The 14816-nt window shown below is 54.2% G+C and overlaps 1 protein-coding gene across 1 annotated transcript in view; it reads left to right on the top strand.

Moving 5' to 3' along the window:
* The window catches only part of LOC149428586 (SCO-spondin-like), a 161706-nt gene that overhangs the window by 24593 nt on the left and 122297 nt on the right, over window positions 1-14816 (top strand). Inside the window, 5 exon segments of the mRNA XM_089667228.1 lie at window positions 2617-2776; window positions 7293-7347; window positions 8596-8694; window positions 9583-9801; window positions 12154-12281. Of these exon segments, the coding sequence (XP_089523354.1) occupies window positions 2617-2776; window positions 7293-7347; window positions 8596-8694; window positions 9583-9801; window positions 12154-12281 (661 nt within the window).

The raw sequence follows: 14816 nt of genomic DNA, 5'->3' as shown, positions 1-14816 counted from the left end.
CATGGTGAGGTGTCAGTGTGAGGAGAGGTGTCGTACATGGTGAGGTATCGGTGTGAGGAGATGTCCATGGTGAGGTGTCGGTGTGAGGAGAGGTGTTGTACACGGTGAGGTGTCAGTGTGAGGAGAGGAGTTGTCCATGTTGAGGTGTCGGTGTGAGGAGAGGAGTTGTCCATGGTGAGGTGTCAGTGTGAGGAGAGGTGTTGTCCATGGTGAGGTGTCGGTGTGAGGAGAGGTGTTGTACATGGTGAGGTGTCGGTGTGAGGAGAGGAGTTGTCCATGTTGAGGTGTCAGTGTGAGGAGAGGAGTTGTCAATGGTGAGGTGTCGGTGTGAGGAGAGGTGTCCTACACGGTGAGGTGTCGGTGTGAGGAGAGGTGTTGTCCATGGTGAGGTATCGGTGTGAGGAGTTGTCCATGGTGAGGTGTCGGTGTGAGGAGAGGTGTTGTCCATGGTGAGGTGTCGGTGTGAGGAGAGGTGTCACACATGGTGAGGTGTCGGTGTGAGGAGAGGAGATGTCCATGGTGAGGTGTCGGTGTGAGGAGAGGAGATGTCTATGGTGAGGTGTCGGTGTGAGGAGAGGTGTCGTACACGGTGAGGTGTCGGTGTGAGGAGAGGTGTCACACATGGTGAGGTGTCGGTGTGAGGAGAGGTGTCCATGGTGAGGTGTCGGTGTGAGGAGAGGTGTCACACATGGTGAGGTGTCAGTGTGAGGAGAGGTGTCCATGGTGAGGTGTCGGTGTGAGGAGATGTCCATGGTGAGGTGTCGGTGTGAGGAGAGGTGTCGTACACGGTGAGGTGTCGGTGTGAGGAGAGGTGTCACACATGGTGAGGTGTCGGTGTGAGGAGAGGTGTCCATGGTGAGGTGTCGGTGTGAGGAGAGGTGTCGTACATGGCGAGGTGTCGGTGTGAGGAGAGGAGTTGTCCATGGTGAGGTGTCGGTGTGAGGAGAGGTGTCGTACATGGTGAGGTGTCGGTGTGAGGAGAGGTGTCGTACATGGTGAGGTATCGGTGTGAGGAGAGGAGTTGTACATGGTGAGGTGTCGGTGTGAGGAGAGGTGTCGTACATGGTGAGGTATCGGTGTGAGGAGAGGTGTCCATGGTGAGGAGAGGTGTCACACATGGTGAGGTGTCGGTGTGAGGAGAGGTGTCCATGGTGAGGTGTCGGTGTGAGGAGAGGTGTCCATGGTGAGGTGTCGGTGTGAGGAGAGGTGCTGTACACGGTGAGGTGTCGGTGTGAGGAGATGTCCATGGTGAGGTGTCGGTGTGAGGAGAGGAGTTGTCCATGGTGAGGTGTCGGTGTGAGGAGAGGAGTTGTCCATGATGAGGTGTCGGTGTGAGGAGAGGAGTTGTCCATGGTGAGGTGTCGGTGTGAGGAGAGGAGTTGTCCATGGTGAGGTGTCGGTGTGAGGAGAGGAGTTGTCCATGGTGAGGTGTCGGTGTGAGGAGAGGTGTCACACATGGTGAGGTGTCGGTGTGAGGAGAGGAGTTGTCCATGGTGAGGTGTCGGTGTGAGGAGAGGTGTCGTACACGGTGAGGTGTCGGTGTGAGGAGATGTCCATGGTGAGGTGTCAGTGTGAGGAGAGGAGTTGTCCATGGTGAGGTGTCGGTGTGAGGAGAGGTGTCACACATGGTGAGGTGTCGGTGTGAGGAGAGGAGTTGTCCATGGTGAGGTGTCGGTGTGAGGAGAGGTGTCGTACACGGTGAGGTGTCGGTGTGAGGAGAGGTGTCCATGTTGAGGTGTCGGTGTGAGGAGAGGTGTCGTACACGGTGAGGTGTCGGTGTGAGGAGAGGTGTCCATGGTGAGGTGTCGGTGTGAGGAGAGGAGTTGTCCATGGTGAGGTGTCGGTGTGAGGAGAGGAGTTGTCCATGGTGAGGTGTCGGTGTGAGGTGTCGTACACGGTGAGGTGTCGGTGTGAGGAGAGGAGTTGTCCATGGTGAGGTGTCGGTGTGAGGAGAGGAGTTGTCCATGGTGAGGTGTCGGTGTGAGGAGAGGAGTTGTCCATGATGAGGTGTTGGTGTGAGGAGAGGAGTTGTCCATGGTGAGGTGTCGGTGTGAGGAGAGGAGTTGTCCATGATGAGGTGTCGGTGTGAGGAGAGGAGTTGTCCATGGTGAGGTGTCGGTGTGAGGAGAGGAGTTGTCCATGATGAGGTGTCGGTGTGAGGAGAGGAGTTGTCCATGGTGAGGTGTCGGTGTGAGGAGAGGAGTTGTCCATGGTGAGGTGTCGGTGTGAGGAGAGGAGTTGTCCATGATGAGGTGTCGGTGTGAGGAGAGGAGTTGTCCATGGTGAGGTGTCGGTGTGAGGAGAGGAGTTGTCCATGGTGAGGTGTCGGTGTGAGGAGAGGAGTTGTCCATGGTGAGGTGTCGGTGTGAGGAGAGGTGTTGTCCATGGTGAGGTGTCGGTGTGAGGAGAGGTGTTGTCCATGATGAGGTGTCGGTGTGAGGAGAGGAGTTGTCCATGGTGAGGTGTCGGTGTGAGGTGTCGTACACAGTGAGGTGTCGGTGTCGGTTGGGTTGTCACATGCTGTATATCTGACATTCCTGCTCTCGGATCCCCCATCAGTCTCTGTATGTTCTGCTCTCTGACACATTTATCTCCCCTCTCTCTCCTTCATACAAGGTGTCAGACGGACCCGTGTGAGGCGTGTACATACCACGGGAAGACCTACAGCACGGGTGAGCGTTGGAGGTCTGGAGAATGCCACGTGTGCCAGTGTCTGCCAAACCTGACCATCCAGTGCTCCCAATTCTGCCAGTTCATCAATGTGGGGTGCCCCGAGGTGAGATCTGGTGACACCATCACTATAGTAACGTACTGTGTAGAAGACTCATCATCTCTCATATATACACGGCTCCACCAATGAGAGGAAGACTCTGACAACCCATCAGACCCCAATGGGGAGGAATCTCCTGCTGGATCTCTATCCTGACATGGATGGGGGATGGGTGAGGAACGTAAGGACGCCCCATCATTGGATGGAAATGATCGACCTACAGAGGACTGAATTCACAGACACCCCGAAAATCAAAGTGAAGAAATGATGCAGCAGGCGAGTCCATGTTGGTGAAATGTCATTGCAGCAACTCAGAATGGCCCTCAGTAGTCTGTGTGGCCCCCACGTGCTTGTATGCATGCCTGACAACGTTGGGGGAGGCTCCTAATGACACCACGGATGGTGTCCTGGGGGATTTCCTCCAAGATCTGGACCAGGACATCACTGAGCTCCTGGAAAGTCTGAGGTGCAACCTGGAGGCGTCGGATGGACCGAAACATGACATCCCAGAGGGGTTCTATTGGATTTAGGTCAGGGGAGTGTGGGGGCCATTCAATGGTATTAATTCCTTCATCCTCCAGGAACTGCCTGCATACTCCCCCCACATGAGGCCAGGCATTGTCATGTACCAGGAGGAACCCAGGACCCACTGCACCGGGAGGAACCCAGGACCCACCACACCAGGAGGAACCCGGGACCCACCGCACCAGGAGGAACCCAGGACCCCCCGCACCAGGAGGAACCCAGGACCCCCCGCACCAGGAGGAACCCAGGACCCCCCGCACCAGGAGGAACCCAGGACCCCCCGCACCAGGAGAAACCCAGGACCCGCTGCACCAGGAGGAACCCAGCACCCACTGCACCAGGATGAACCCAAGGCCCACTGACCAGGAGGAACCCAGGACCCACCGCACCAGGAGGAACCCAGGACCCACCGCACCAGGAGGAACCCAGGACCCACCGCACCAGGAGGAACCCAGGACCCACCGCACCAGGAGGAACCCGGGACCCACCGCACCAGGAGGAACCCAGGACCCTCCGCACCAGGAGGAACCCAGGACCCTCCGCACCAGGAGGAACCCAGGACCCTCTGCACCAGGAGGAACCCAGGACCCCCCGCACCAGGAGAAACCCAGGACCCGCTGCACCAGGAGGAACCCAGCACCCACTGCACCAGGAGGAACCCAGCACCCACTGCACTAGGATGAACCCAAGGCCCACTGACCAGGAGGAACCCAGGACCCACCGCACCAGGAGGAACCCAGGACCCACCGCACCAGGAGGAACCCAGGACCAACCGCACCAGGAGGAACCCAGGACCCACCGCACCAGAAGGAACCCAGGACCCACCGCACCAGGAGGAACCCAGGACCCACTGCACCAGGAGGAACCCAGGACCCACTGCACCAGGAGGAACCCAGAACCCACTGCACCAGTGTAGGGTCTGACAATGGGTCCAAAGATTTCATCCCGATAACTAATGGCAGTCAGGTTGCCATTGTCTAGCCTGTAGAGATCTGTGCGTCCCTCCATGGATATGCCTCCCCAGACCATCACTGACCCATCACCACAACGGTCATACTGAACCATGTTACAGGCAGCAGAACGTTCTCCACGGCTTCTCCAGACCCTTTCACGTCTGTCACATGTGCTCAGGGGGAACCTGCTCTCATCTGTGAGAAGCACAGGGTGCCAGTGGTGGACCTGCCTATTCTGGGGTTCAATGGAAAATGTCAATCCAGCTCTATGGTGCCGGGCAGTGAGCACAGGGCCCACTAGAGGACGTCGGGCCCTCAGGCCACCCTCATGAAGTCTGTTTCTGATTGCTTGCTCAGAGACATTCCCACCAGTGGCCTGCTGGAGGTCATTTTGTAGGGCTCTGGCAGGGCTCATCCTGTTCCTCCTTGCACAAAGGAGCAGATACTGGTCCTGCTGATGGGTTAAGGACCTTCTATGGCCCTGTCCAGCCCTCCTAGAGGAACTGCCTGTCTCCTGGAATCTCCTCCATGCTCTTGTCTCCTGGAATCTCCTCCATGCTCTTGTCTCCTGGAATCTCCTCCGTGCTCTTGTCTTTCGGAATCTCCTCCGTGCTCTTGTCTTTCGGAATCTCCTCCATGCTCTTGTCTCCTGGAATCTCCTCAGTGTTCTTATCTCCTGGAATCTCCTCTGTGCTCTCGTCTCCTGGAATCTCCTCAGTGTTCTCCTCTCCTGGAATCTCCTCCATGCTCTTGTCTCCTGGAATCTCCTCCGTGCTCTCGTCTCCTGGAATCTCCTCCGTGCTCTCGTCTCCTGGAATCTCCTCCGTGCTCTCGTCTCCCGGAATCTCCTCCGTGCTCTTGTCTCCCGGAATCTCCTCCATGCTCTTGTCTCCCGGAATCTCCTCCGTGCTCTTGTCTCCCGGAATCTCCTCCGTGCTCTCGTCTCCTGGAATCTCCTCCATGCTCTTGTCTCCTGGAATCTCCTCCATGCTCTCGTCTCCCGGAATCTCCTCCATGCTCTCGTCTCCCGGAATCTCCTCCATGCTCTCGTCTCCCAGAATCTCCTCCATGCTCTTGTCTCCTAGAATCTCCTCCATGCTCTTGTCTTCCGGAATCTCCTCCATGCTCTTGTCTCCCGGAATCTCCTCCATGCTCTTGTCTCCTAGAATCTCCTCCATGCTCTTGTCTTCCGGAATCTCCTCCATGCTCTTGTCTCCCGGAATCTCCTCCATGCTCTTGTCTCCTGGAATCTGTCAAGGTCCTACCTTTTCCCTGAGGTTATGTTACGCCATGTGCTGGCGTCCATCTTGGATTCTGCTGTACATGATGGGAATCCTTTTATGCCTTCAGGTCTCTGTGGTCCATCCCCCAGAGGGGTGTGGCTGATGACATATAAGCCTGTGGCCCGCACATGCTCTTTGCACTTGTGTCTTGTGTCTTTGTGTTGCTATTACTCTGTTCTGACTCTCGTGACTCTCCTGGTATCTGATTCGGCTTGTGACTCGACTATTCTTTGTATTCTCCTTTGATCTGACCCTCTGTTGCTGAACCCGGCTCGTGACCTGTGATTCTCGTCTGCTGTCCTGTACTGTTTTGTCCTGTTGGTGTTGACCCGGCCTGTCTGACTACTCTTTTGTCTCTTCCACCAGCTACACGCCATTGGCGGCGGCCATTACCGCAGCTGAGGTGTCTCGGGGGCCGCGACCTGGTTCCTGGCTGCGTCAAGTCCATCCCCACCATCAGGGGCCCTGGTGAAGGGCAGCCTGGGACTTAGACTCCGCGCCCTGAGGGACTTCGGTCTGTGGGTAGTGGTTGTCGTCAGCCAGTGCGTTACATTGTTAGGCCTGCCTGTCCGTTCCTCGGCCCCTGCCCTGACATTATCTCCTCCATGCTCTCGTCTCCCGGAACCTCCTCCATGCTCTCGTCTCCCGGAACCTCCTCCGTGCTCTCGTCTCCCGGAATCTCCTCCGTGCTCTCGTCTCCTGGAATCTCCTCCGTGCTCTCGTCTCCTGGAATCTCCTCCGTGCTCTCGTCTCCTGGAATCTCCTCCGTGCTCTCGTCTCCTGGAATCTCCTCCGTGCTCTTGTCTCCTGGAACCTCCTCCGTGCTCTCGTCTCCTGGAACCTCCTCCGTGCTCTCGTCTCCTGGAACCTCCTCCGTGCTCTCGTCTCCTGGAATCTCCTCCGTGCTCTCGTCTCCTGGAATCTCCTCCGTGCTCTCGTCTCCTGGAATCTCCTCCGTGCTCTCGTCTCCTGGAACCTCCTCCGTGCTCTCGTCTCCTGGAATCTCCTCCGTGCTCTCGTCTCCTGGAATCTCCTCCGTGCTCTCGTCTCCTGGAATCTCCTCCGTGCTCTCGTCTCCTGGAATCTCCTCCGTGCTCTCGTCTCCTGGAATCTCCTCCGTGCTCTTGTCTCCTGGAACCTCCTCCATGCTCTTATCTCCTGGAATCTCCTCCGTGCTCTTGAGACTGTGTTGGGAGACACAGCACACCTTCTGGCAATGGCAGGTATTGATGTGCCATCCTGGAGGAGTTGGACTGACTGTGCAACCTCTGTAGGCTCCAGGTATGGCCTCATGCTACCAGTAGTGACACTGACCTGAGCCAAGTGCAAAATGAGGGTAAAACAGTCAGAAAAGATGAGGAGGGAAAAAAATGTCAGTGGCCTCCACCTGTAAAACCATCCCTGTTTTGGGGGTCGTCTCATTGTTGCCCATCTAGTGCACCTGATGTTAATTCCATGAACACCAATGCAGCTGAAACTGATTACCACCCCCTCTGCGACTAACCTGACCAGATCCATATCTCAGGAGGTTCAGGGACTTGATGCGACTCGGATTACAAAGTCTTCCTTTCATTTTTTGGAGCCGTGTACATGCCGTAACCCATAGCAACCAGTTAGCATATTCAACCCAACAGTTAATATAAGAAATTGCAGCGCAGAATGTGGAGCTTCAGTAGCCAACGGTAACGGCACGGCTATGTCATGTGATCACAGATATTCCAGGGAAGGTTCATGGCTCCTCATGTTCTCCATCTCTTGCAGGGCCAGTTCCTGGTGGAGAGCTCAGGGGACACCTGCTGCCATTGTACGGGGACAGGTCAGTGTGCAGTCTTCCACCGTGCCCATAGATGGCACCATACTTATCATTGGTAGTCAGATCACCGCTGGTGGGATTAGTCGGCTACAAATGGACGCGTTACATTGTATCACATTGTACTTCCTGTATTCAGGCACTAAATGTCCACATGAAGACAGCTGACGGGAGGGGAGAGTCAGGTGGATGGATTGCTGGGCTCTAGGAGAGTCAGTAGGATCACAGGGGAGGCACTGAGACCCCAGGGGGAGGTGGTGGGACCCCAAGGGGAGAACAGAGGGACATGGTGGGACCCCAGGGGTGAGGCAGTGGGACCCCAAGGGGAGAACAGGGAGAGGCGGTGGGACCCAATAGGGGGAATGTGGTGGAACCCCAGGGGGATATGGGGGATGTGATGGAACCCCAAGAGGATGTGGCGAGACCCTAGGGCGAGGTAGTGGGACCCCACAGAGAGAGCAGAGGGAGAAGCTGGGACCCCAGGGGGAAGTGGTGGGAACTCAAGGGAAGTCAGTGGAAGCCCAAGGGTAGCAGGTGGAACCCCAAGTGGAGGACAGGGGAACATGGCGGGACCCAAAGGAACATGATGGGACCCCAGGAGGATGTGGTGGGACCCCAGGGGGAGATAGTGGGGAATCAGTGGGAGGGGGTGGGAGCTCAGGGGAAGGCAGTGGGACCCCAGGGGGATGTGTTCGGACCCAAAGGGGAGAACAGGGGGACTTGGTGGGACCCCAGGGGGATGTGGGGAACATGATGGGACCCCAAGAGGATGTGGTGGGACCCCAGGGGAGGTGGTGGGACCCCACAGAAAGAGCAGGGGGGGAAGTTTGGACTCCAAGAAATGGCAGTGGGAACCCAGAGCGAGGTGGTGGGACCCCACAGAGAGAGCAGGGGGAGAAGTTGTAACACCAGGGGAAGGCAGTGGGACCCCAAGGGGAAGTGGTGGGAACCCAAGGAATGCAGTGGAACCCCAAGGGGAGCAGATGGAACCCCAAGTGGAGGACAGGGTAACATGGTAGTACCCGTGGGGATGTGATGAGACCCCAAGAGGATGTGGTGTTACCCCAGTGGGATATGATGGGACCCCCAGGAAAAGGACAGGGGGAGAAGTGGGGACCCCAAGGGGAGGTGGCGGGACAGCAGGAGGAGTCAGGGGGAGCCTGCAAGTATTATTATTCAGAAGGAGATTTATATATATTGTTCATATTTCATCATAGATATATTGTGCACCAATTTCCTTTTTCCTCACCTCAGCTCCAAACAAGACAGAAGGTTCCAGAATGCTACCTACAGGCCTTCCAGTCACCATTCCCATCCCCGGGCTGACTACCTACCCGCTGCCCACTGCTGGAGGTAAGTATGGAGGAGGTATGATGTGTGAATTCATGATATAAGCCTGGAATCTGACCCACTTCATGGGCTGCCTGGGGCCTGCATGTCTCTAGTATGCATCATGCATGGATAGAGGAGGAGGAATGCAGTAGCCCTTATAATCTATGTCAAGGCCATTGGTCCATGACAATTTGCTAACAGGATCACGATACTTGCTTGATGGAGGAATGAGAAAAGACCTTCTTTTGGGGAGGTCACCTCCAGCCACCACTGGAGGACGACTCACCCAAGACAATCTGGTGCACTCTACGGATTGGGAAGCAGCCTAGTAATTCTGAGATTTCTGTGAGCTGGAACCCCGGCACACTTTCACTTTTCCTACCGCCCACACACACCAGACGCACGATTTAGGGTAGCTTAGCACCACCTGCACATTGTCAGCTGAGTGGACCCACACATGTGCAGATCATCCCAATCACAGCAGGTCCAAACATACCATGGCTGCTGTGAACGAGCCCATACACCCATTCAGTCCATCTCTAGGTTGTTCCATAAAGCCAGGACATACCATTTGGCATTTGCGTCAGAATCACCAAGATTCTTCTCCCTACGACTAATATTTCAGATTTATTATAGATGATTCCTCTGGTCTAAGGAAAATGAGTGGTGGTTCCCAGACAACGTAGGGTCTTAGCTTGTAAAGGCCTCTCCATCCTTGGAGGGTGGTAGTTGCCCGTTCTGTGGTTCTTCTTTGATGGTCTGTAAGGTGACCAACGATGACCTCATTTACACCACAAGCCTACGTGGTCCAGTCAGAAATTCTCTGTCAGCTAGGTGTTAATCTAGGTCTGAGTCATCTTTTCAGGAGCTCTCACCGATTCTCACCATTTCTGGCCCTTGTCTTCACAGACGAATGTTATAAACCTCTCCGGATCTCCCTGCTCCCACCGCACAGCTTTACAGCCTCCTCAGAACTGGCTGATCATCCGGCGTACACAGCCCAGCTCAACCGAGTCTCTCCGGTGGCGGAACGTCATGGCTGGAGCCCACAAAGCAACGATTACTCAGATCACCCGCCCAAGGCTCCCTACCTACAGATTGACCTGCAGGAGCTGAAGAACCTCACAGGTATCTGGACTGTTATCAGGCGATCCAGGGTTTGTTCTTGATTATTGTAGATCACCTGCAGGAGTCACACCTTACAGGTATCTAGACAGACTTCAGGTGATCCAGGATTTGGTCCAGATCATTGCAGATTACTTGGAGGAGTGAAGGAACCTCACAGGTATCTGGACTATTATCAGGAGATCCAGGGTTTGTTCTAGATCAGGGGTTGGCAACTGTGGCCCTCCAGCTGTTGGTGAACTACAAGTCCTATCATGCCTCTGCCTTTGGGAGTCATGCTTGTAACTGTCAGTTTTGCAATGCCTCATGGGACTTGTAGTTCTACAACAGCTGGAGGGCCACAGTTGCCCACCCCTGTTCTAGATTATTGTAGACCACCTGCAGGAGTCACACCTTACAGGTATCTAGACAGACTTCAGGTGATCCAGGATTTGGTCCAGATTATTGCAGATCACTTGGAGGAGCCATGGAACCTCACAGGTATCTGAACCGGTGTCAGGTGATCTGGGGCTTGTTTCAAGTCATTGTGGATCACTGGCAGGAGCCAAGGAACCCCACAGGTATCTGGACTTGTGTCATGTGATCCAAGATTTGGCCCAGATCATTGTAGATCATCTGCAGGAGCCTAAGAGCCTCACAGGTATCTAAACATATATCAGGTGATCCAACATTTGTTGATTTAGATTGTGGATCACCTGCAAAAGCCAATGGACCTCACATGTATCTAGACTGGTGTCAGGTGATCTGGGGTTTGTTCAAGATCATAGTGGATCACCTACAGGGGTTGTAAAACCTCATAGATATCTGGTCTGGTGTCAGGTGATCCAGGCTTTCATCCAGATCATTGTAGATCACCTGCAGGAGATGAAGAACCTTGCAGGTATCTGGACTGGTATCAGGTGATCCAGGACTTGGTCAAGATCATTTTAGATCACCTACAGGAGCCGTGGGGTCTCATAGGTATCTAGGACAGTGTCAGGTGATCTGGGGTTTTTTTCCAGGGCATAGTGGATCACCTGCAGGAGTTGTGGAACCTCACAGATATCTGGACTGGTGCCAGGTGACCCAAGGTGTGTTCCAGATCATTGTAGATCACCTGCAGAAGCCAAAGAACCTCACAGGCGTCTAGACTGGTATCAGGTGATCCAGGACATAATCATTGTGGAACACCTGCAGGAGCCGAGGGGCCTGACAGGTATCTAGACAGGTATCAGGTGATCCAACATTTGTTCCATATTATTGTGGATCACCTGATACCTGTGTAGATTCCAGTGAGGCCCCTCCTGCAGGTGTTCCACAATAATCTTGACCAAGTCCTGGATCACCTGATACCTCACAGGTATCTGGACTGCTGTCAGGCAATCCAGGATTTGGTCCAGATCATTGTAGGTCACCTGCAGGAGCCAAGGAACCTCGCAGGTATCCGGACTGGTGTCAGGTGATTCAGCCTTTTGTCCAGATCATTGTGGCTCACCTGCCGGAGCCCAGGAACATCAGTTATGTGGACTGGTGTCAGGTGATCCAAGGTGTGTTCCAGATCATTGTAGATCACCTGCAGAAGCTGAAGAACCTCACAGGTATCCAGACTGGTGTCAGGTGATTCAGGCTTTCATCTAGATCATTATGGGTCACCTGCAGGAGCCAAGGAACCTCGCAGATATCTGGACTGGTGTCAGGTGATCCAAGGTGTGTTCCAGATCATTGAAGATCACCTGCAGAAGCTGAAGAACCTCACAGGTATCCAGACTGGTGTCAGGTGATTCAGGCTTTCATCTAGATCATTATGGGTCACCTGCAGGAGCCAAGGAACCTCGCAGATATCTGGACTGGTGTCAGGTGATCCAAGGTGTGTTCCAGATTATTGAAGATCACCTGCAGAAGCTGAAGAACCTCACAGGTATCCAGACTGGTGTCAGGTGATTCAGGCTTTCATCTAGATCATTATGGGTCACCTGCAGGAGCCAAGGAACCTCGCAGATATCTGGACTGGTGTCAGGTGATCCAAGGTGTGTTCCAGATCATTGTGGATCACCTCCCCTGCCCACCTCTGGACGTGATTTCTGTGTATGGTCCATTCCACAATGTATCCAGAAAGGTCACAATGTCCCTCAGAGCCATCTACAGACTTCACACTGTAGTCACGTGATGCAGACATGACCGTGGACATGACAGCGGATTGGGCCACATATTTACGGCTTGGCTCTGTAGGACTTCTGGTGTCCCCTAGTATAGAGGAGGTGGGAGGAGCAGAGAGGCACATGCCTCACTGGCGGTATGGCAATCACATGACAGGCAGACTATGGACAGGTGTACTGCGGGATAGACTCTCATGTGTCATTCTCCATCGTGTTCCAGGAATTGCAGTGCAGGGTGGCGGCTCCTCCGATATCTACGTCAGCAGCTTCTCGGTCCAGTTCAGTGATGACGGGGTACACTGGTCCAACTACACCGAGAGGAGCTCTGACACCGAACCAGACACCAAGGTGAGTGCTGATCCCGAGGAGCCTGGCAAGTACAATGAGATGTGCACACACCTGACATACATGTTACACGTGATCTGTATTCAAGAATATAGCTTCGTTCAAGTCGTCACATGTTAATTTATAGCCAATCAGAGGAGAGCATTTCATGTGTCTCGTCTTTGGTCTGTTCACACTTGTCTTTCTACGTCAAAACAAAACGTGCGCAAAGTCCTACAGTTCACGTTTCCTAGAACGCAGCCTCAGCCTGAGTGCAACAGCCTGTCACCGGCCAGCCTGCTGCAGAGGAGCATCTTTGCTCCCTGTGTGGAAGCAGTGGCCTCTCTGCAGGTGTCCATGGAACCCCCTACTGAGTCAGAACCAGAGCTCCTCAACCCATGGGGAACATAGGCTTTGCCGATTGCAGAGCTATTGTCCTGACTTAGCGGGCAGCATGTTGGACCTCTGCAGAGAGACCACTGCTTCTGCACTGAAAGTCAGTGTCCTTCTCTGCGGCATGCTGGTAGGCTTTTCCACTTCTTTTTTTTACCTGCAATGTATTTGGACGATTGAAACTGGTGTAGTCTAGTCTTGTATGATCAGCGGTGGGGTCCGGGGATCTGTGTTCGGACAGGGAAGCGGGAGTCTAACGGAAATACCCGAGTGCAGTCTGGGGTCGGTTCCATTACATTGGTGCAGTCGGGGTCGGTTCCGTTACATTGGTGCAGTCTGGGGTCGGTTCCATTACATTGGTGCAGTCGGGGTCGGTTCCATTACATTGGTGCAGTCGGGGTCGGTTCCATTACATTGGTGCAGTCGGGGTCGGTTCCGTTACATTGGTGCAGTCTGGGGTCGGTTCCATTACATTGGTGCAGTCGGGGTCGGTTCCATTACATTGGTGCAGTCGGGGTCGGTTCCATTACATTGGTGCAGTCGGGGTCGGTTCCGTTACATTGGTGCAGTCGGGGTCGGTTCCATTACATTGGTGCAGTCTGGGTCGGTTCCATTACATTGGTGCAGTCGGGGTCGGTTCCATTACATTGGTGCAGTCGGGGTCGGTTCCATTACATTGGTGCAGTCGGGGTCGGTTCCATTACATTGGTGCAGTCGGGGTCGGTTCCATTACATTGGTGCAGTCGGGGTCGGTTCCGTTACATTGGTGGCAGCGGTGGGATTGTGCTTCCTGGCTGTGAACACGTCCAAACCACCACCGGGATTCATGATTGAATCTAAAGGTTCAGTTGGGCTTTAAGAATCAGATCAGAGAAGTGAGCTGTACATGGGAGGGGAGAAGTGCCTCGCTGACATTCTCTGGAGTGTATAGAGCCATGCATGGAGTGCATAGAGCCATGCATGGAGTGTATAGAGCCATGGATGGAGTGTATAGAGCCCTGCATGGAGTGTATAGAGCCATGCATGGAGTGTATGGAGCCATGGATGGAGTGTATGGAGCCATGGATGGAGTGTATGGAGCCATGGATGGAGTGTATGGAGCCATGGATGGAGTGTATGGAGCCATGGATGGAGTGTATGGAGCCATGAATGGAGTGTATGGAGCCATGCATGGAGTGTATGGAGCCATGCATGGAGTGTATGGAGCCATGGATGGAGTGTATAGAGCCATGGATGGAGTGTATAGAGCCATGGATGGAGTGTATAGAGCCATGGATGGAGTGTATAGAGCCATGGATGGAGTGTATAGAGCCATGGATGGAGTGTATAGAGCCATGCATGGAGTGTATAGAGCCATGCATGGAGTGTATAGAGCCATGCACGGAGTGTATGGAGCCAGGCACGGAGTGTATGGAGCCATGCACGGAGTGTATGGAGCCATGCACGGAGTGTATGGAGCCATGCACGGAGTGTATGGAGCCATGCACGGAGTGTATGGAGCCATGCATGGAGTGTATAGAGCCAGGCACGGAGTGTATGGAGCCATGCACGGAGTGTATGGAGCCATGCACGGAGTGTATGGAGCCATGCACGGAGTGTATGGAGCCATGCACGGAGTGTATGGAGCCATGCACGGAGTGTATGGAGCCATGCACGGAGTGTATGGAGCCATGCACGGAGTGTATGGAGCCATGGATGGAGTGTATAGAGCCATGCATGGAGTGTATAGAGCCATGCATGGAGTGTATAGAGCCATGCATGGCTGAAGTCTTCGAGAAAACCCGCCATGAGAGAAGCTGCCTTCCGGAATAGCCGTCTGCCTGGCTGTCATGTTGATGACTTGGCTACAATATTTTAGCTCTACAGACCTGGAACAAGTATGAAGATAACGGAATCTGACCTCACTGCCTGCATGCTTCTTCCAAGCCAGAGACCCGCGCATACTGAGGCCACTCGCCACCAAGCAACTGCCATTTTTTTCAGAAACCAATAGCAGCCTATCAAAACATCTTCTCTAGCTCTGTGTGTGCGAAGGACCACCGTGGTGCTGGTGATATGAATGCTGTATTGTAAAATTCACCAGAATGGCCTCACGATGAAATGGGTCAAGAATGACGAGGACTGAGACCTCTGGGGAGTGTAGGACTCCTGGAGCCAGGCTTCTTC

This window comes from Staurois parvus, unplaced genomic scaffold (genome assembly GCF_062004578.1).
Source record: "Staurois parvus isolate SC_StPar_1 unplaced genomic scaffold, SC_StPar_1.0 ptg003112l, whole genome shotgun sequence".
Taxonomy (NCBI): domain Eukaryota; kingdom Metazoa; phylum Chordata; class Amphibia; order Anura; family Ranidae; genus Staurois; species Staurois parvus.
Note: the sequence above shows the minus strand (reverse complement) of the source record. Positions and strands in the feature narration are given on the sequence as shown.